Below are 22,285 nucleotides of genomic sequence, written 5' to 3'. Positions count from 1 at the left end.
TAGGCTTTGGACCCACAGTTTGGGGTTTCTGTGAACAGTTGTGATTCTGTTTTAGTTTTGAGGATCATTTGTGTTTGAGTTTTGCTCTTTTTGCATCACAGGCTGTACGTTTATGTTTTACCTTTATCTTGTGGAGGTCTCTGTGATGCTTGGGTAAATAGTATTAAGTTTATTCCTTTTGTGTTCCTTTCTGTTTTGGTCTTAGTTTTTTTGTCCTTCAGGGTGTCCTGTGTGGAGTTAGTCTAATTTCCACAGTCATCTCCTTCTTAGGTTTCTCTGCCTTTGTCTCATAATCCCAATTAGTGTCAGCTATGTTTCATCATATCACTTGTTTCATTACCTGGTGTGTGTATACATATTGTCAGAGTCTCCTTTTGTCCTTTGTCGCACCATGCCTCATTGTTGTGTTTCCTTGCCCCGGATTCCCTGAGAATTTGGCTTTCTCTGTATTTTGAATTACCACCATTAAATCTGTGTTTTGAGTAGACTCTTGGTTTCCTGAATCGTGAGCGTGTGGGTCCCTAACCTGCCAGCCACACAGCCATCAGATGTCTAAAAACTTACCTGACCCCCAAATCCAAACTTAGAATCATTTAGAGGTGCTGGAGTTAACCTGTTAACTCCAGCTTCCTGTCTTTGATGTTATTTTTGTCAAAAAGAGCTTGGTAAGAAATATTCACATTGGAGAAAGATTGGAAGACTTGATGTTATGCTTTGTGTGTTCAAAAGCATACAGAAAGCAGGTTTTCCAGCTGCTGCTAAACGTGCAAACGTCTTGCAATCAATGAATTTTCTCTCTGCTTTAAAATGATGACATTTAGTTGAAAGCACAGCTGTGTAAGAGCAGACTACCACAACTTCATATAAAGCGAAAGCAGTTATTTGCTTCACAAACCACAGAGAACCTCATCAAACGTTGCATGCTGATCTCTTCCAGCTCACGGTTTGTGTTTGGTGGCAGCAGCGGGCAGTTGTTTTCATCAAAAGGAGCAGCAGTAAAGTCACCAAACACCACCTGCCCGGCAGGCGGACGGACGCAGGCAGGAAGTGAAGAAAGGCAGACGTTTAGCATCCAGAGCCAGATATTTGTCTCTGGAGCCTTTAGAAAAAAAGTCGGTTATGCCTTCAGCTCCTAAGATGTGTCCGTTTGTGTTTCTTCTCTCTTCCTTGTCACTTTGTGCTCACTGGCAAATTGTCATGCTCTTTATTTTCCACCATTTACCGAGTCCAAACAACCATCTTCTCAGGTATGTCCACAGCTTTTTTTTATTTCTGACTTCACTGCAGACCCCAAACTTGTTTCAAACTGACCTGAATTTATATTTAAGGGTCGTCCTTTAAGAGCTGGCACTGCGGCTGAAGAGTCCGCACGTTCCAAACCCGGAGGCAGAACCTCAGGTAACCGGGAGGATTCACCGGATCATGCACCGTAAATTTGTCCCCAGGGTGAGACTGAGAACGTGAGACCTACCATGATGTCCTGAGGCTTGAGGGAGAAGATTCAGAGGCACCAACAGAACTGCAGTGGTGATGTCACATCACACTGAAAACGCTTTTACCACACCAAAGATTTATTTCCTGCCATTTCCTCCACATCCTGGAGATTAAAATTGACCTGAAGGAATATTAAGTACCTTAAAACAAAGGGAGCCCATTTTTATGGGTCTGTTCTCACAACTCTGTTCTTACATCTCATACATAAATAATCTAATCAGAAAGCAGCTTACTTAAAACGAATTTTTAATCATCTAAGACTTTTCCTAAAAGCTTCAGGAAACCAAAAACCTCATCCTGCATTTACTCTGTTAAACTGCTGAATCTCAAAAAAGCACATTTATCACCTTTAGCTTCTGCGTAACGCCACTGCCTGCCTTCAGCAGTCCGGTTTCTAACCTTGCCTCAGTTATTTTATTTTTACCCTGTAATAATTTTTACTGGATTGATGTTGATTGTTCACTGGTTTTAACTTTTGATTCTTACATTTTTAAAGTTCTACTCTTGATTGTAATCATTTTCTGTGTCTTCTGTAGTTTTAATAAGTGTTTAGCATCCTCTTGTTGCCTTTCTGTTTGTGTTTGCCGGTGACTGTTGTTTCTTTTTTTCTGTTGTTTCTTATTTTTATCTTATTAATTAACTTGCTCACGTCGGTCTGTTGACCGAGTTATACATCTTCTTGTGTCGTGCGTGCAGTTTCAGTGCTAGTTTATAGTGTTTTGCCTGATTTGGGCCCATTTACACCGTAAAGACATTTATTTGTCGTCTGGTTTTCAGCTTGTTCAGCAGCTGAGATTTGGTGCTTTTGTCTGTTTTCACCCTCCTAAAAATCTTCTGCACTATCAGTTTAAAAAAAAGAAAAAGAAAAGGATGAAGTATCCACCGACACTTTGCATAAAAGGCAGACGCCGGGACAGCAACCACTGAGGGTGCATAGTAATGGCATCAGAGTGGCATTTACACTGCCCAGAGGTTTGGCGGATCTCTGCGTGCTTTGTCCTAAGGGGCTGCCACCGAGTGTCACGGACCTCTGACAGAACAGCGAAGCGTCCAGATGGTGCGGCTTATCTGTATGCTGCGTCGCTCCAAGGACAGCGGCACTGGGCTGGAGCATCTCTGAGGGCATATGTCAGACAGGAACACCCGCCTACACAGTGCCGCAGCCCCTCATCCTCACGCCCTCCTCACTACTCACTGAGAACTCGTGTCCTTGAAGCCGTGCATGTGAAAATTTTTTTAAAAATTCTTCAGTCGTGACAGCTCTGAATTTGAGTGATGCGCAGTTTTATCATCTTGCACCTCAGTGTCATCATATGGAAGTTTACGTGCTAGTGTCTGCTTTGCTTTAGTACAATCATCAAGTCTACGTACACATTAACACAGAGCCTAATCACAGACTCACATTATCTGATTATCAACATTGTAATTCAGGTTTATGATGAATTCTTGACCTCCAGCAGGTCAGTGTGCATTTTAAAGCTCCTCGTAGGACGTAATGTGCTACAACCATCAGAGGGTGGTGCTAATGCAGCTATAAGCAGGTTGCAAACCTCCACTAAACAAAAACAGAAGAAAAAAAGGATGACACTGCCAACAGTCTTCAAACAGGCATTTGAAGATTAGGATCTCTCCTTCAACAAGGATCAGAAGGGTAAAAGCAACATATATGAAAATCCAAAGACAGCCACAGCTACCCATCTTTAGTTAAGTCAGTGGGGTTAGGACTCTACTGTGTTAGCACTTCTGCCACAGCCATGTTGGTTTTTTAATACAATCTTTGGACAAGAGGGAGGACTGCTAAGTTATCAGCTAAGTTATCAGAGCTAACTCTGGCTAGGTTAGAGAGTAAGCTGCAAGGCAGCGACACAGATCCCAATTAATCATTTCTGAGTAACGTCCAACTTTAAATCCTAGAATATTACTCACTAAAACTGGAACTCAGGTGTCACGGACAGCGTGACGATTAGCTGCACGGCAGACGATGGCAGATATGCCTAGCAGACAAATACCTCTCTCACCATCCACCTGTCAGTCCAAGAGACCACACCCTTAAGGTGTGGTCTCAAACTTTAAAGCCTTAATAGAGTTTAATGCTCACCAGCTGCCTGGACTGCTGTTAGGAATACGGAAACTATACCTAACAGACACCAAAGCAGTTTATTCCTGGACATTTTAGTAATGCACGCAATGAGAACCGACTCTCTGATGGAGCCCCTAGTGGACATTTGTGGAACTGCATGTTCCGGTGCTCCATTTTCCAACAAAAACATTATTGACTATGTGCACGTTAGCATATGCTACTTCCGGTGCGGAAACTCCTGTGGGGAGCTTTGTTTCCGGTGTCCAATTCGCACCCTGTTTACGGTCCAAAACAAGTTAAGCAAATGAATGAATCAAGCGGCGATTTACATTTCTATAGATGTCTTGGGCATTTACCCAATATATCTGTAAATGATGTTCATCGACTTGTCGATATTTCTCCGCGCGCCTCAGGGCAAAAGAGAAAAGGGATTCAAATGTTATATTTCTCAGCTGTCCCTCGTTTATCGCTGGTGTTATGTTCTAAAAATAACCAGTGATAGGTGAAATCAAGTAGCCAATTTTATTTTTTGACGGTGCAAAACGTTTTGTGGACATCATGGACATCCAGTACTGCACTTCAGAGTCACACTGCTAGCGATCGATGCAGCGATTCTGTACTGTACAGGAGAGACGTCACGGAGGAGATCGTCTGCAGCGATCAGGACGCAGGACACAATGTGACGTAAAAAAAAGCATGCAAACTTGCACTAAAAAATCCGCGAAACAGCGAGGTGAAAGGTGACCCGCGTTATAACAAGGGGCCGCTGTAATTTTGAAGGTAAGTCACAACATACCCTTCGTAAATACTAATGTATAGAAACCCTTACCAGCAATCGTTCATTTTTTGTGTGGCTTTTTTCATGGTTTGTTAACATGCTGTGTGGGTGTGTACTTGACTAGCTGATATCGACATAACGGGGGAAACATCTGGTTTGACTATTCTTCACCTGTAGTTTGAATGCTGAACATTTGCCTGTTTAAATCATAAGACCAGTCACTATACAGAGATGTGCTTCTGAATGTTGACGATGTGTCTTCTGCATGCAGTAATGCAGTTCTGCTTGTGTTGAGTGATGTAAACAACTGATCGATTTAAACTCTTTAAACGTCAAAATTGATCATTCGATTTTTTTATGACACAACAGTGGTGAGTGTTCCCACCTTCTGCTCTTTGTAACTTAACGCGATCTTTCTGTTTTCGAGTTTTGGACATCAATTTTGGAGTATATCTTCGCAGTAGCGATTGACCGCAAAGTAAAGCTACCGGAAATGTACAACCCCACATCCGGTCTCAAGCCAGGAAGTTAGCATATTCTCGTGCACAGGGTCAATTACAACCTTCGGCCTGAAGAAGACAAATCTGTTCATTATGATTAATCTAATCAAACTGTGGGACTAAATAGTTTGTTGGGTCTGTCAGTTAGGCTGCTCGTTCAGTTTATATATTTATAATAGGAAAATATCTCAAACTAATCTGGATCCAGGCATTCATAGTGTGGAAGACATTTCTACCTTTCAGAATGTTTTTAAAGAACATTTTTGAATTAATATATCACAAATAGGGATGGGTATCGTTTAGGTTTTATCCGATACCGGTGCCAAACCGGTACTTTTGAAACGGTGCCGGTGCTTAAACGGTGCTCAAACCGGTGCTTAAAGAATGGAGAACACAAAATTGGTCCAAAAACCTCTCATGTTTAGCTGTTTTTTTGTAAAAAGATAACAATGTTAGCCTTTTCTGCAGCTATAGGGCATATATGGTATCACTCTTGGCTGGAAGCAGTGCTTAAACAATGGAAAAAACACAAACTTTGTCCAAAAACCTCTCATGTTTAGCTGTTTCCCACTCTTTCTTTGGTCATTTTAGCCTTTTTGGCCAGGGTGAAGGGAGTATCTGCCATCAAACAAGAAGACAGCCGCATGTAGCTATGATGATGTTTGCTAGTTCACCTTACATGCATTAATGTAATAACGTGTTTAGCCTACTCAATGTAAATTACACACGAACAACATTAAGCTACTCACGCAGAGAAGAACGGCTGCTGCTGCCATCATCATCCATCATCGTTTCTGCTACACTGGCAGGGCTAGGGGCCAGGACTCTACTCTTCGGGTTTTTGGGGGATGTTGCTAACTCCGGGTCCGCTAACAGGCACCACACCCACAGTAGATGTGCTCGGTGTGAGGTCTCGCAGCAAGCTATCAAATATGGCGCATTTTTCGGCTTTTAAAAAAAACGCTATGCGTCGCCAGGTGTTTCATCGGATTTGAGGTGTTACCTCCTTTGACAGTATCACAGTATCAGCTTAAGGCACTTGTTGCAGGCTGCTGAGTTTGCATATTTTGCTGTGAAGTACAGCCTGACTTCTGACCGCTTCGCTTTGGGTATTTTTAATCTGTAGCTCTGCTCTAAAAGAACGTACGTACCTGGACCCGCCTACTATCCTCGGAAACCTAAAATGATTGGCTAGAATCTAAAGCGTATCACAGCTAAGGAAAAAAAAAAGCACCGAAATAAAGCACCGAAATGTGCGCTGCTTTTCGGTCTGGTTACTACCGTTTATGTCAGAACCGGTGCCATCATGGCACCGGATACTGGTACCCATCCCTAATCACAAATAATACATATATCTTAAATTATAAATTTGTATCTGTTTTTGCACCCAGTATTGAATGCTGACTTATTAAAACCAGTTTAACTGCTGACATACTGACATATAAACTGTAATAATACAGTTCATAATAGTGTCATCAGCACTTGCAGCCACTGAAAAACCAACAAATAACATCCCTGTGCTGGTATCCATTTAAATTCTCGCTTGAATGTGCTTCCAGACTGGCTCATAGCACAAGGTTCAGGTCTCTGACTAGATGGCACGAATGACAACAAGGAAATAAGGTTGATGATGTGTGAACCTGACACCACGCCCTTCAACCATCATCGCCTGTCCTCTCCACCTCTGGTAAAAGAAGGCCTGAGTCAGCGGAGAGTCCCCGGACAGATGGGAACAATCTGCTCTCTGAACCACCAGCTGGAGAAAAAGAGGGCCGGCAGTGTGCCGATGACCTGACCGCTTCAATTAATTACTGCGTTAACAGTATCCGTACACACAGCTAACCAAATGAAGCTTCCTCTTCATTTATTATTTAAAAAATGTTACCATGTATCAACAGTTACTGGTACAGTGCACTATAAATGGCAACTGAGCATAAAACAGTTTCAATTTAAGATATGGAACCAACATGTTATTCCAAACACTTGTTACGCGTTTGTAAACCTGAATGCCAGTGCTCTCTGGTTTCTTTCCAGAAGGACAAAATTATGATTAAAAACAACAAACATGAGCACAGTGTTTGCCTTTTTCCCCCCGTGTACTTCCGGCTTCCTCCCACAGTCCAAAGACATGCAGTTAGTGGGGATAGGTTAATTGGAAACTCTAAATTGCCCATAGATATGAGTGTGAATGGTTGTCTGTGTCTATGTGTTAGCCCTGCGGCAGACTGGCAACTTGTCCAGGGTGTAGCCTGTCTCTCGCCATAAGACAGCTGGGATAGGCTCCAAATGGATGGATGGAAAACAAACATAAATTATCTTTTTTATTTTTGATGGGTTTTGTCCAATTTTGCTCATTTCTATTAATATTTATGAAAACAAGAATAAAGATACTGTTTGACAAAAGTGGGGTCTGAACTCTAAAAAAACTTCGAAAAGGGAAAACCTGCCTCTTCAAAAGTAACAATAAAAAATCTGATGACTTTATAGTGAGATTTAAAAAATCTCGATGTTTCCTCAGTAAAGCTAAATGTCGGGAATCTGTGTTGAGGTTTGCAAAAGAAATGCTTAAAGTCAAGTTTTTGTTCGGGTAGATGAACTGCTTCCTGTCCGGGGGGGTGGTCCTGCAGAGAGGACTGGAAAGCCATCTGCTTCTGTTATCAGCAGGAGTGAAGGGTTAACTGAATCTCAATGCCCACATAAATCACTCACTGACAGACACTAAAAATAGAGTGCACAGCACCTGGATGTCTGAGTAACCTGTGGGAACACAGCGTGGGACTCAAATTCTGCCTTTAAGTCTTTTTCTGTAAAGTTACAAAGTTTCAGCTCTTGTCTCCCAGAGGAAACGCTCTTAATGCACCACCTGAGCACCCAGTTCAAGCCTTTCTTCAATAACCACCAACAAAAGTCGGCATGTGGGAGTTTATAGTTTGACTTGTTTATCATGGCTTATGTCTTTGACAGCAACATTTACATCCTTGCCTTTAGCTGAAGGCGGTACACTGGTCTATTACACGAAAAACAATCAGCAAACCTTTGCAATAAATGTTCTGGACGTGAGTGAAGCACTGCAGAAAAAGGCCAACAATAAAACCACCATTATTAAAGAGAAAGAAAACTGCGACAAATGATTTGTTAAACTTAAAGAAACAACCAAAGGGGAAAAGAAAATCATCAAAACACAAGGTGAAAGGTCTTGAAATAATCTAAAAAGTTTCAGTTTACTGAAGCCAAGGAGAGAGGCATTCCAAATATTAAGTTTGTCCGTTCAATGGAAAGAAATTACTAATTAAACAATCAACTGTTCAATTAACCAGCCTATCAGCGTCATTCTAAAACGATCTGGTAGGTCTGCAGCCACTGAATAAAACTGTGGAAATCCAACATCCTCTTACTCACCGCCTGAGAACCTCGGTTTAGCCCTCAATGATGTATTTCATTTCTAGGGAAATACAGCAGAATGAATGCCAACAGAAAGCTGCATTTATTTTCTTCATTTTTCAAGGCAAAATCACAAACCCAGAGAGAGGCGCGCTCAAACCAAACAAGGTTTCAAACCAAGGTTTCTCATCACTCCAGCTCCCAAAGGTTTCCTGTAAATTTCAATGTGCTGCTCGTATGACTAATGCTTAGCTCTGATTAATGTAATCAGTGTTTTTTATCAAGAGTAGACAGAAATGCATAGCAACTCACTATTTGATGGATAAATCATGACGCACACAGCTCTATGATCGTGTGCTACAGGGCAGCAGCGTGTTTGTCAATGCAATCCAGAGTTTAACGTTGTTTATATGCATATTTAGCTTGTCCGGTGTCACAGATCTCCCACAGGAATAAATGATTATGAACATTATTAGATGCTGTTAGACAGAAAATCAACTGAATGACATGACAAATCACAGACACAATAAATAAACTGACCTGCTGATCGGATGAAAAACATGTTATTTTTGCGAGTCATTTACATCGTTCAGGTATTACATGAAGACAATAAATCTTCGTGCAATTCCAAAACTTCATGCAATTTCTTTACTCCAGCCGTGGTGGGGAGAAGCGTTTGAATTACGTCCACCGTGCAGTATAGCGCCTCCGGTCTTGGGGTAAACCGTTATATTTGCCCTTTTGTTTGTAGGGTTCGATTGCTGCCGCACCCTCTCAGTGACCAATCGCCTGATTTTTAAGCTGCTGTTTCAGGGCTCCTCTGCAGGGCTACGTACAATCGTAACCAGCACCAGGTGTGTGTGTGTTTTTAAAGATTTCAGTTTTTCTTTTAATTTTGTTTTTTTAAATTATTATTATATAGAGAGCCTGTTATTTGGTGTACCACGTTTTATCCTTTTAATGTGTATGTCTTGTGCTTTTATTTCAGCGAACTGAGGATCTACCAGCGGCCGTGGGACCTCAGGTGGCGGGTCATTTTCCACACTTCCTTTGTTGTACAGCACCGGGTGAATAGACTGTAGTGGAGTTTTTTGTATGGTTTTCATTTTGGTCCACCGCTGCTGGTAAGTCCCAGTTGTCTGTTTTATTTTTATTGTAATTTGGGACTGTAATTTAGATGACACTACATTCAGTGCTCTGTCATTGTTGATGTTTTATCTTATTTTATATTAATAAATAAAATTGTTAATATTTGGGCCAGCTTCAGTGTGCATCCCTGAACCTGTGCAAACGTTGTTGTTGTTTGTTTTTATTTTTTTTTATTACATTTTATTCCCAAACGATTTTATTTCCTGGGGGTGAAATTTCCCTTGGTGGCGTTGTCATTTTATTACTTTTTTTTATAGCCCCGCCGACCACTTGGTCACACTTACATATATGTAGTAAAAGTTTACACATTTATTTTTCTTTTACTCCAAATAGTCTATTTAATAACTGTATGCTCATTAATAAAGTAAAGTTCACAGAACACAGACAACACCAGAAATAAGTTAAACTAAACAAATTCCTGAAACCAAGTGTAAAAATCAGTCCAAATCCAAGTTCGAAAACCAGTGAAAAGTAGGGCTGGGCCATATTATACCGTTCACGGTAATACCGGTACAAAGCTAGGCAACGATAAGAAAATGACATATCGCGATAGAATATGGGTAAAACGCGCATGCGCAGTGCCAAAAAAAAAGCACGGAAAACGCACGGTAACGGAGAATGTGAATGGGGAAAGTAGATTGTTGAGTGAAAAGGATGAGCCAGAATTGTTTTGTAAAAATGGTGCAGCTTAACTGGTTTGGTGTTTGTCCTTTAGATACACAACGAAGCACTTTTTTTTTTGTAGAACATGCAAGCGGGCCACCGTATTTGTCGACTAAGGTGCTTGTAAATCTGGGAGTAATCTGGGTCCTAAACTCCATCCTTTAAAGTCCCGAAGTCAAACGAACGTCACTGAGAGTTTAAAACTGTCTAAATTCTTTCACCTTTAATGAAATGATCAGCATTGCTGCTTTACCAGGTGTAACTATGAAGTTTAACATCCAGGCATCCATGAAAACAGAATTCATTACATTTAACGGAGTTAGAAGCTAGCAGGAAGTTAGCGGAAGTTAGCTCGCTAGTTTCGCTAGTTACCTAAACATGATATAGCATGTTCTGACTGAGATATTTCTCTAGCGACACAGCTGTGTTAGCATAACATAAACAGTGAGGCTCGAGGATGAACGCTAACACTTTTCCACTTGATAAAAGTTAATGTGAAGGTTCCTGATGGTTAGAGACAAAAGCAATCGCATGGCAGAATGCTGTAAACGGACCAAACTTCAGTCAGGAGAACAACTGAGATAATCCATCCACAATAGATCAAACAATAAAGTTTGATTTATCTGACTGCTTTGTTTTGCTTAATGTGCCTTATAATCCCGTGCACCTTATAGTCCGAGAAATACGTATTTGACTTTTTTATTTGGCACACTGCAGTATAATGTTGCAAAGCGCCTCTTTTTAACTTCAGTGGATATTATACATGGTTATGCTCAGGATATGTCAGCCCATTTCTACTGGAAATCCCTTTAGGTTTAACTTTCAGCAAGGAATTTGCATTTGCACTGTTAAATGTTTATATAACTTTAATGCATATAAAAACAGCTACTTTTTTAAGTAAAATGAATGGATCAGGGTTTTGGATCTAGTAAAGTTGTGGAGTTGTATTTTGTCTCGCAGAAATTATATCGTCAGTTATATCGTTATCGCAAATTTTCCAAATATATATCGTGATATATATTTTTGACCATATCGCCCTGCCCTAGTGAAAAGCTTGACCTGAAGACTAAAATAAGTCTAAAACAAATCCAATGATAAGACTGAAGTCCTAAACCAGTCTAAAACGAAGACCAAAGCAAATATATATTTCTCTGCATTTAGTTTTTTTTTTTTTTTTTTTTTAAATGTTTATTTATAAGATTTTAAGTTCAAAGTTACATAACGGCACACCAGACAAAGGACATAAGATTCAAAAACAATAACATTTAAGCACAGAAAAAAAAAAGAAAAAACAGAAACCAAACACAACAAAAAAAACCCAAACAGGAAAACAGGAAAGAAAAGGAAAAAAAATAAAAACAAAATAAATAAATAAAAATACACCAGTTAGCCAGTACAAATCAAAAGTTCAAAAGAAACACCATTGTCCAAAGAAGATGATCTTCTGTGTGAGGTTAGACAGGGCAACAGAGAGTTCACCAAGACCAGAAGATGTGGGAAACATGTCCAGGAAGGAATCAGGGTCCGGCAGAGGTGCAGTTTCACACAAACACAAAGTGCAGTCAAATGGGTTAAAGTTTATGTTAAATTCCCATTAATATGATTGAGAAAAGGGCCCCAGATTTCGACAAACTTAAAATGGGTGTCAGCCAAACGATAACGAACCTCTTCAATATACAAACAAGCAATCATCTCACGTAGCCAAACCCTGAACAGTGGAGGAGATGGTGATTTCCAGGCTCTAAGAATAAGTCTTTTAGCTACAATCATGCCAAACATTAAGGCTTTCTGAAGAGGACGTCTGAGTGCCAATGAGGTTAGGGAGCAGCCTAGCACTGCAAGTACACCATCCGGCTCTAATTTTAAGTCATAAATCCGGTTATATATATCAAATATCTCTGCCCAGAAACTCCTGAGTGTGGGGCAAGACCAGAAAAGGTGACCAAGGGTTCCATCCATTGCGTTGCATCTGTCACACAAAGACGAAATAGACGGAAAAATGCTGCATAGCTTTGTTTTAGAAAAATGCAAACGATGAAGGACCTTGAACTGTATAAGTTGTAGTCTGGCATTAACAGAGCATTCTTTAATCTTCTTCAACCCACTGGCCCACAAAGCATCCGATATGTCTACTTCCAAGTCCTTAACCCAAGCATCCTTGATGTGATTAGTAGGTGGTATAAGTGTAAAAAGTGTAGTAAATTGGCTGATTAGGTGTTTGGAAGTGGGATTTTTAATCAAATAATCATAAAAGTCACTATGAGCAGGGGGCTTATCCAGATGGGTAAAAGAGTGTTTAACAAAATTCCTAATTTGTAAGTATCTAAATAAATGAGCAGAGGGGAGCATAAATTTTGATTGCAGCTGAGCAAATGAAGCAAAACAATTGTCGATGTAGAGATCCTTAATAGTGTGAAGACCTAATGCTGACCAATGCTTAAACACAGGGTCCATCAAGCCAGGTGAAAAAGAAAGGTTTTCAGTTATGGGAGCAAAAATAGATAGGTCTGGAAGGCACAAAGCACCCCTAACTTGCTTTAAGATCCTAAGAGAATGACCTAGGACAAAATCATTACTTAAAAGTTTGGTATGTATGTTGGGCTTAGAAAACAGAATACCATCAAGTGATGTACCAAAAATTGATTTAGCATTGTGTGCCTCTATCAAAGGCCAAGAAGGACCGCCTCCCTTCTGAACAGCAGGAACAGCTGAAACACTGTTCCAGAAAACCCACGTTCTGGCATTGCAAGTCCAATAGTAGTGCCTGAAAACTGGAAGGCCTAATCCGCCCTCAGAGGAGGGTTTCTGCAAGTGTGCCTTTGAAATTCTATGGGGTTTATTTGCCCAGATGAAAGACAAAATGATAGAGTCGATAGTTTTAAAAAAGGATGAGGTGAGAAAAATGGGTATGTTTTGGAAAACATGAATAAATTTAGGAAGTACTACCATTTTAATAATATTGACACGTCCAATTAAAGAAAGTGGGAGAAGAGTCCATTTATCTATCTTAGCTTTAATACTATCAATAAGTACCTGAAAGTTCAATTTAAATAGCAGCTTACGGTTTCTGGGAATGTTAATACCTAGGTATTTAAAGTGACTGCTGGTGGTTTTAAAAGGTAAGCTAGAGATGAAGCTAGAGTCGAGCCCATCTGCCAATGGCATAAAAATGGACTTGTCCCAATTAATTGTGAAACCAGAGAGTTGTCCAAATTTGTTAATGAGATGAAGCAGGGGAGGCAAAGAGAGCCTAGCATCAGACAGTGTTAGAGCCACATCATCTGCATATAGAGTTATAGTGGATTTGACAGGACCACAAGATATACCTACAATATCAGAGCTGCTTCTAACTGCAATGGCCAGAGGCTCCATAGCTAGAGCAAAGAGCAGTGGAGATAAACAGCAACCCTGCCTAGTCCCCCGGTGGAGTAGAAACGGATGTGATCTATCAAAATTTGTCAGTACCGGTGATCTTGGCCGTCCATAAAGCATACGTACCAAAGTTGTAAAATTACTACCAAAGCCAAATTTCTCAAGTGTAGCAAACAGGTATTTCAACTCAATTTGATCGAAAGCTTGTTGTGCATCTAATGAAATAACAGCTGAATTTGGAGGATTTGTTCCATACAGTACATTCAATAGACGACGGGTATTAGAGAAAGCAAATCTGTCTGGGATAAACCCAGTTTGATCGTGTTGAATTAAAGTGCCCAAAACTTTATTAAGGCGTGAAGACAAGACTTTTGCAATGATTTTTTGATCACAGTTTAATAAACTAAGTGGGCGATATGAAGTCACATTGGTGGGGTCTCTGTCCTTCTTAGGGAGAAGACAAACGTGGGCATCATATATGCTATCAGGGAAAGAGCCCCGTGCAATAGAGCAGTTCACCATTCTGAGTAAAAGTGGAGCGATTATATCAATATGGGCTTTATAAAATTCTATGTTGAACCCATCCGGTCCGCAGGCTTTACCGCTAGGGAAAGAAAGGATAGCAGCTTTGACTTCTGTGATGCTGAAGTCAGCTTCAAGTGCTTGGGTGGCAGATTCTGTAAGGGTTGGAATACTCAGAGAGTTAAGAAAGCTAAAAAGCTCAGAGTCAGTGGCGTTCGATTTAGAAGAGTACAGTGTGCTGAAAAACTCAACAAATCTGTCATTAATCAGCTTAGGATCAGTAATTAATTCACCGGTAGAGGAGGCAATTTTGTGTATGGTGCGATGGGCTTGCACATCTTTTAATTGTCTGGCAAGTAATTTATGGGGTTTATCTCCCAACTCAAAGTGTCTTTGTTTCAATTTAATAATATCGCTACCGACTTGGGTTCCCAAAATATGATTGTATTCAAGTTTCAGTTTTAGAATAGCATTAGATATGTCCTCAGTATCAGATTGGCGAAGGGCCTCCTCTAATGTTGATAATTCAGACTCAATTTGGGACAGACGATTTAATCTAGTTCTCTTCGAAAATGTTTGAAAGGAGATGATCTTGCCACGCAATACTGCCTTAAAAGATTCCCAAAGAGTGGAATCAGAGACCTCACCGTTGTCGTTATGTTTTAAGAAATCTGAAATCTCTGTGGAAACATAAGTGGAGAAAGTTTTGTCTGACAGAAGGGTAGAATTGAATTTCCAATTGAAAATTTGAGGTTGTAAATTAAAATCTATTTTCATGGTAAGTGGGGCATGATCAGAAATCAAGATTTGATGATAAGCAGAGCTGATAATACTTGGTAATAGTCTAGAATCTGTAACAAAGTAATCTATTCTGGTAAAGCTACAATGTACAGGTGAAAAAAAGGAATATTGCCTGTCATTTGGATGCTGAAGCCTCCAAACGTCTACCATGTTGTGTGCTTTTACCAGATTGTTCAAAACTGCCGTGGATCTAGTAGTGGGGGCTGTTTTTGTAGACGATCTATCCAAAACAGGATCAAAATAGCAGTTAAAATCGCCACCAATTATTATATTAGACATATTATATTCAGAAATTAGGTCAAATATTTTGGAAAAGAAGTCAGGACAGTCAAAATTAGGGGCATAGATATTTAGCAAGACCAGTGGAAAAGAGTTAATGGACCCAGAGACCAAAACAAATCTCCCACCCGGATCAGTAACGACGGATCCAAATATAAATGGAGTGGTTTTCCGTATGAGTATAGCAACACCTCTGGCCTTAGATGTGAAAGTGGACTGGTAAACCTGCGACACCCAATTTGCTCTTAAACGTCTCTGTTCATTGGAGTGAATATGAGTTTCCTGAAGAAAAATGATATCAGAAGATAAATGCTTCAAATGTGACATAACCTTCCCACGTTTCAAAGCTCTGCCTAGGCCCTTGCAATTCCAAGATGTAAACGTCAAAGGACATGTTCCTAAACCAGTAGCATTGTTACCCCGCATCTAAATGAGAGGTGGTATGACATATGGACTGGTGAAAAATAATACAAAGGACTGGCATAAAAAAGGTTAAAACAAAATTAACAACAAAAACACTGAACCCCACCCCCCAAAAAGAAAAAGGCCGCAAAAAAGAACAAGAACCACTGCGGCCCATCCCAGCGTGCATTAAGGGGACTGCCGGGAAGAGGAGCACAAAAAAACAAAAAGAAAAAGAGAAAAAAATATCCTCCGTATACGGCAGCTCCGCACCAGACTCCATTAATCAAAACAATAGTTACACCCATAAATCGACTGATTGGGTAAAAAAAAGAAAAAAAAGACGCAAACATAGAAAATGACTTGTGTATAACCAAAGTTATAATATAAATGTTCTCAGTACTTCATGACAGAGAATAGTTTTAAGACGTCGTAGCAAAAAAAACAAAGCAAAAACAATGATAGAAAGCTATCACCACAGAAGCATTCAAAAAATGATTGAACGAATCGCGACTCTCACTATAGGAAGAGAAGAGTGAGAATGTTCAAAAATACAGCCGCATCAACAACATGAACAAATATATTACCAGGTCACGATTACAGTGAGTCAGCAAAACGTTCAGCTTCAGCAGGAGACTTGAACGTGTTAGTGATGTTGCTGTGAACTACCCGAAGCTGGGCCGGGTAGCGCAGACTGCACGTCGCTCCAGAGGCGCTAAGCTTTTTCCTGACCGCATTGAAGGCCATCCGCTGCGCAAGGACCTCCGCAGTGTAGTCGGGGAAGATGGACAGATTCTCTCCATCGCAGCTCAACGAAGCATGTTGGCGTGCCAGACGCAGGACATGCCACACGTCTTTCTCATGATGCAACTTGGCTATAATAGCCCTCGGTCGCTGGCCAGCCGTTGGTTTTGGTCTAAGGGTGCGGTGTCCCCTCTCCACTTTTATCGGCTTAATAAAGTTGTCTTTCCCTAACACATCCAGCAGCAGGGATGAAACAAAGTCCGCAGGCTTACCACCCTCAACACCTTCCTTCACTCCAACAATCCTAATGTTGGCCCGACACGAGCGCGCCTCCATCTGGCCTAGCTTGCCATGCAGGTTATCGGTGGCCGCCATTAGTTCCTTGCATGTAGCTTCAAGCATACAAACACAGCCGTCCATTGTAGTAAGCGACTCATCAATAACATCTAGACGCTGTTCGGATGACCGGATATCTGCCTGGAGCTTAGACAGAGTAGACTCAATTGTGTCAAGGCGGGTCTCCATAGAAGTTTTTAGGCTAGCGATAGCTGCTAGTATGGCGTCGGTGCTCGCAGAATTTTCAGCTACTGCTTTCTGGCAGTGTGTTGCATCTTTTTTAGGCGGCATGTCGTTCAGTATTTATCGTAGTCGATGCAAAGCAGTAGTGCTGTTGACCAGTTAAGTAAAGAGTCAGGGTGTCACGTCAAATTGTTGGAAAAAAAGAAGAAAAGTGCGGAGCTGAGAAGAGTGCGTCCTACTCCATCAGTGTACACGAGCGCCCCCCTCTCCATTTAGTTTAAGAGTGCAGAGTATGTTTAGAATTAGATTAATAATTAACCTAAGCTAAAGGTTTAAAGGCACCGTGAGGTGAAATAAAGACACACCACTGGGTATTTTGTTTTGAAATGAATGTGTCGGTGATAAATTTCTGTCACACAGTGATGTGCTATTATGAAGGAGTGTTCACTTTCTCTGATGGTCCTGTTAATGTTGGCAAGAAAAATCAAAACATTTGAAAATGAAAGGAGACAAATAAAATCCACCCACTCACTTCTGCCACTGTCATGATGGTTCTCCTGTCAAAAGAAATCCTCCATGCTGAGAACTACTTTTCACTCCACACTGCTCATGGGGTCTGCTGCTGCTGACAAAGAGCTGAGGCAGGGGTCTGTTCGTGGCGTTGACACAGCCTGCCGAGAGTGTGAAAGATCTCAGTTCTGTACGGGGCGAGCTTGTAACTGCAGAGCTCAGTGGTTTTCGAATGACGAACAAGAAGCTCTTAGAGGGTCTTTGTAGAGTCCCAGCGGGTCGCCGGCAAAGTAATATGTAGTTTAATGTCACTCCAAGTCACGCAGTCAGTATTAGTGACTACCCAAAACTAAGTCTGTGAAGGTTCTCAGTCATCCAGGTCATCGTAGTCAAAGGAGCTTGCAAAGAAAAGCGTCTGGACTTCTTTAAGTTGCTTGAAGACGTTTCACCTCTCATCCGAGAAGCTTCTTCAGTTCTAAGGTCAAATGGTGGAGAGTCCCAGATATAAACCTGGTGGGAGTGTCCCCCCACAGAGGGACAAAAGGACCTGATGATCCTCTAATCGCCTGAGCCGAGGTGTGAAACTGGGTGTGGGTCCCAATCAGCCAGAGTTTCGGGTGAGTTCATTCTGAAACCTGGCCCCACCTTATCATGCGAATTCCTGAGGTCAGATGGCCCAGGATGTAAGTGGGCGTTAAGGCGTCTGGGAAGGGATCTCAAAACTGGATTATAGATGGCAGAGAGTTGGTGTCGTAAACCACCGCCTCTGTTCAAAGATGGTCGCTCACAGTGGACATACATGGCTTCTTTCACTCCTCTTTCAAACCATCTGTCTTCTCTGTCCAAAATGTGAACATTGGCATCCTCAAAAGAGTGTCCTTTATCCTTAAGATGCAGATGGACAGCTGAGTCTTGTCCTGTGGAGGTGGCTCTTCTGTGTTGTGCCATGCGCTTGTGAAGTGGCTGTTTGGTCTCTCCAATGTAGAGGTCTGGGCATTCCTCGCTGCACTGTACAGCATACACCATATTGCTACGTCTGTGTTTTGGCGTTTTGTCTTTCGGGTGAACCAGTTTTTGTCTGAGCATGTTGCTGGGTCTGAAGTACACCGGGATGTCATGCTTGGAGAAAACCCTCCTGAGTTTTTCTGATACACCGGCTACATAGGGGATGACAATGTTGTTGCGTCTGTCCTTCTTATCCTCCCTCGCTGGTGTCTAATCTTCTTTTCTGTGCCTCTTTGCTGACTTTAAGAACGCCCATTTAGGATAGCCGCACGTTTTGAGTGCTTCCTTTACATGTGTGTGTTCCTTCTTTTTTCCTTCAGGCTTAGATGGAACATGTTCTGCCCGGTGGTGTAGGGTCCTAATTACTCCAAGTTTGTGTTCCAAAGGGTGATGGGAGTCAAACAGGAGGTACTGGTCCGTGTGTGTGGGCTTCCGGTAAACTTCGATGTTGAGGTTGCCATTCTCTTCAATGTGCACAGCGCAGTCCAGGAAAGGCAAACAGTCGTCCTTTGTGTCTTCCCTGGTGAACTTGATGTTTTTATCCACAGCGTTAATGTGCGCAGTGAAGGATTCCACTTCTTGTGTCTTGATTTTGACCCAGGTGTCGTCTACATATCTGTACCAGAACTGAAGAAGCTTCTCGGATGAGAGGTGAAACGTCTTCAAGCAACTTAAAGAAGTCCAGACGCTTTTCTTTTCAAGCTCCTTTGACTACCCAAAACTAAGTTCAAAACTAGATCTGAAACCAGCCCAAACCCAAAACTAGATCTAAAACCAGCCCAAACTAGATCTAAAATGAGTCCAAACCCAAAACAAAGTCTAAAACCAGCCTAAACCCAAGATCAAAACCAAGTCTTAAACCGATCAAATCCCTAAACTACCAAAAACTAAGTTCAAAACTAGATTTAAAACCAGTCCAAACCCAAAACTAGATCTAAAACCAGCCCAAACTAGATCTAAAACCATCCCAAACCCTAAACAAAATCTAAAACCAGTCCAAACCCAAAACAAACCTGTCTAAAAAAAGGCCCAAACTCTAGAACAAAACCAAGTCTCAAACTTGTCTAAACACAAGTTCAAAACCAAGCCTAAAGTAAAGAGAAAAACTTACCTAAAACCAAAACTAGATCTAAAACTACTCCAAACCCAAGCCAAAAAGCCAAAGCTAAGTGTAAAACCAGTGCAAACCCAAGAACGTTGACCTTTAGGCTTTGTTATACAAAAGTTTACATAGATCTCTACCTCTGCGTATCAGATTATTTATACACTGTATGTATTTTCAGGAAACTAAAGGTGCTGGAGCATTTTAAGAACCTCACAGTTGGGGAATGACCTACATGCACAAATCAGACTAGAGCCTGTGACTGCTTTTCAATCTTCTTATCTATGACATAGTACAGTTTTCACTGAACTTTCACTGGATGTTTCTGTTTCACTACTTAACATCCCAAGTCTCTGGTGAAATGTTTAAGGGGTTATGTTTTACTCTACTTACATTTCAGCCCAATAGACCTGAAATCGCTGTTGTTGAGGAGTCTGCTTGGTACTTAAGTTAAAAGTGAAGTTAATTCCTCATGAATGCTGACAATGAGTGTCATTTACTTTTACTTTGAGGTTTTTTTTGTGCACTTCACCCATGGGGTGAAGGGCAGAAATTTTTAAAAATCAGTCTGAACTCATATAGTCACTAATCCCCTACTTGGACATAGCAGTCTTACATAAAGCACTTCTCACTTTGTCCTGAGGCTTTCCATTTGGTTTTACATTAAATAAGTGGACAACTCAGCAGTTTCCCCTTGTATATAAAACTGTACAGAGTGCAAATAATGGGTTTAAAACATTTTCCTGATATAAAAAACTGGCCCATTGTTTTCTTTTTTCCCTTTTTTCCTTAGGCAAATGTATGCATTTGCTTTTTGTGCAATGAAGCAAAAGTAGGACCACAAAGCTGAGTGTTATCGCTCGAACATTTGCCGTAACTAAACACAATGGTATATTTGGGTATTACACTTCTGGCCATATAACTTCTAAAGCTATAAGGCTGTCATGTTGATAAGATGGAGGAGCATAGGTGAGACATGAAGAAAGCTGAGGCTTCCATATAAACATTTTTGGGCTCCATAACAGGGGTTGTGGTCTTCCACTGAAGGAAAAATCACCAGGAATTTGGTCAAAATTGTTTATTTTGAAGTAATGTTTAATCTGCTACAGCTTAAAATAAATGTCTGTTTATTAAAACAAAGGGAAAATGCACAGATGGTGTATGTAAGCAAGGTGATGCAGACTTTCTTTTCTTCATGTGGACCAATCTCACTGAAGGTCCATTTTGGGGCAGAAAAACTACTCCAGAGTCAAAGACATCCTCTAATTTGAGTCCAGCCAGCTCTACCCCAAACCACGAATACATTCTATGTGTTTTTAATAGCATGCTTTGTTAGGAGAAGGCATTTAAAACATATTGAGGACTGCAGGCTGAAATAGTTTTCTTCTGAAGGCTGTGATTGAAGAATTGAAGGTTCAACAGAGGCAGCCATCATCATTTACTGTGAAGCAGAGCATGATTGTGTGTTTCAAATGCTGCTCTCCAGTTTTTTACATAATGGGAGCCACACAGCTCTTCCCCCGAGAGGCTGAACCACAGAGAGCTGCAGGCAAATATGGGACCAACGTCTGCAAATACCAATCTCAATCCCATCTCTCTAGCCTTGAAAGAAAAGAGGAACAAAAGGCTTGTGGGGTGGTCTCTGAGACATTTCCATGGACACACTGATGGCTGCCTGTGTGCTTGGAAATGTCACACCGTCATAGCAACAGGTTTAACATCCTGCTTAATTCAAGTTCGCAATTACAGGCCTGGTGCATGCACACAGGATGATAACAGGGCCGCACTTTTATGAAGGACTACCTCTTCAGAGTCTTGCTTACAGATACCCATTACTGCTAGTTTGCTGGAGACAAAGGCTTCACTGCAGCTCAAGGCTGTTTTGCATTGTCAATATCTCCAGTGAACAGTGTGTTCAGCTGTTTGTCCTCTTTAACTTGGCTCTAAAAAAAATGCAGCATGGATAAATTTCTCTTTCTGGCATCGCCTGACTCTCGCGGCTCTCTCTCGAGAAGAAAAACAGGCACAAGTAAGCGTGACCGACCCTGCTGAGTGGGAGGGAAGCTCAGCAGGAGCAGTGAAGGGGGAAAATTGTCTGTATCCTTTTTTTAAAATTTTGATTTTTACACATTTCCATTTCGCAGGACCCCGGAGGCATGACACCTGCCTCTGCCTTTCACAGGAAGCAACACCGGTCACACGCAGCTCTCACCTGGTCAATGAAACCCACTGAGAAACGCTTGAATACGGTGGACAGGAAACCTGTAGGAAGCGGTATTGATTATGGTCTTTCAGACGCGACCGTGACAATGAGTCGATAAGGGCAAACTGTTTGGGCCTGAAGCTTCGTACAAAGGGCGACTTTGAGGAGCAAAAAGGTCAAATAAAAAATAGATGTATGAGAGAGAGACAGAATCTGTGGGGAAGAACAATAAAAACAAAACAAAAAAGTGAGCACGAGTCACAGATTTATGATCTGAACATGGTTTTTAAAAAAAGAGCTGCAAAGCTGCAGAGACTGGGAAAATAAACCTGCAGTTTATCAGCAGAAACAAAAGGGATCAGCATTGTCACTGAGCCAAAAATAAAGACACAGGAGAAGAGGTGGAGGAGCAGGTGTGGGGAAGGCAGCGGGCGTTTACCTGGAAGGCTTGCCAGAGCTGATCGGCCAAGGCGCCGATCTCCGAGAGGATGTGACGAACGAGCAAAGATGCTGACATGCGGCTGCTTCCCAGCGCGATCACGTACTCCATCAGCTTCTCCGCAGGCTCGAGCTGAGTTTGGAAAAACACCACGATGATGCTTCCTTAGAACTTTAGAACTTAATAACACAGAACATAAAATCTGTAAATACACTGATTCTATTTCTCAAGATTCTAAACTAATCATAAACAGAGTTTCTGCAGGATTCACCTCCAGCATCAACAGTTCATCATGATATCTAACTTTGTAAAATAAACTAAAACGTGGACATCATTTAGTGA

At 41.3% G+C, this 22,285-nt stretch overlaps 1 protein-coding gene across 4 annotated transcripts in view; it reads right to left on the bottom strand.

Annotated features, from left to right (window-relative positions):
- Positions 1–22,285, bottom strand: part of mei4 (meiosis-specific, MEI4 homolog (S. cerevisiae)) — a 71,847-nt gene that overhangs the window by 22,929 nt on the left and 26,633 nt on the right. Inside the window, exons 4-5 of one of the 4 annotated variants that reach the window (XR_015720719.1) lie at positions 21,944–22,075; positions 17,217–17,355 (exon numbers count right to left, since the gene is read on the bottom strand). The exons of 1 other annotated variant lie outside the window; for it this stretch is intronic. Coding sequence is in view for 2 of the 3 variants with exons in the window: in XM_087852517.1 (XP_087708643.1) it covers positions 21,510–21,563; positions 21,944–22,075 (186 nt within the window). In the remaining variant the exon portion in view is untranslated. Of the gene's footprint in view, positions 1–17,216; positions 17,356–21,345; positions 21,564–21,943; positions 22,076–22,285 lie in introns of those variants that run through there. 2 more of the 4 variants (XM_087852517.1, XM_006793469.2) reach the window with 2 other exon arrangements.

Source organism: Neolamprologus brichardi, chromosome 15 (assembly GCF_056152115.1).
Source record: "Neolamprologus brichardi isolate AB-2024 chromosome 15, ASM5615211v1, whole genome shotgun sequence".
NCBI classification, from domain to species: domain Eukaryota; kingdom Metazoa; phylum Chordata; class Actinopteri; order Cichliformes; family Cichlidae; genus Neolamprologus; species Neolamprologus brichardi.
Note: the sequence above shows the minus strand (reverse complement) of the source record. Positions and strands in the feature narration are given on the sequence as shown.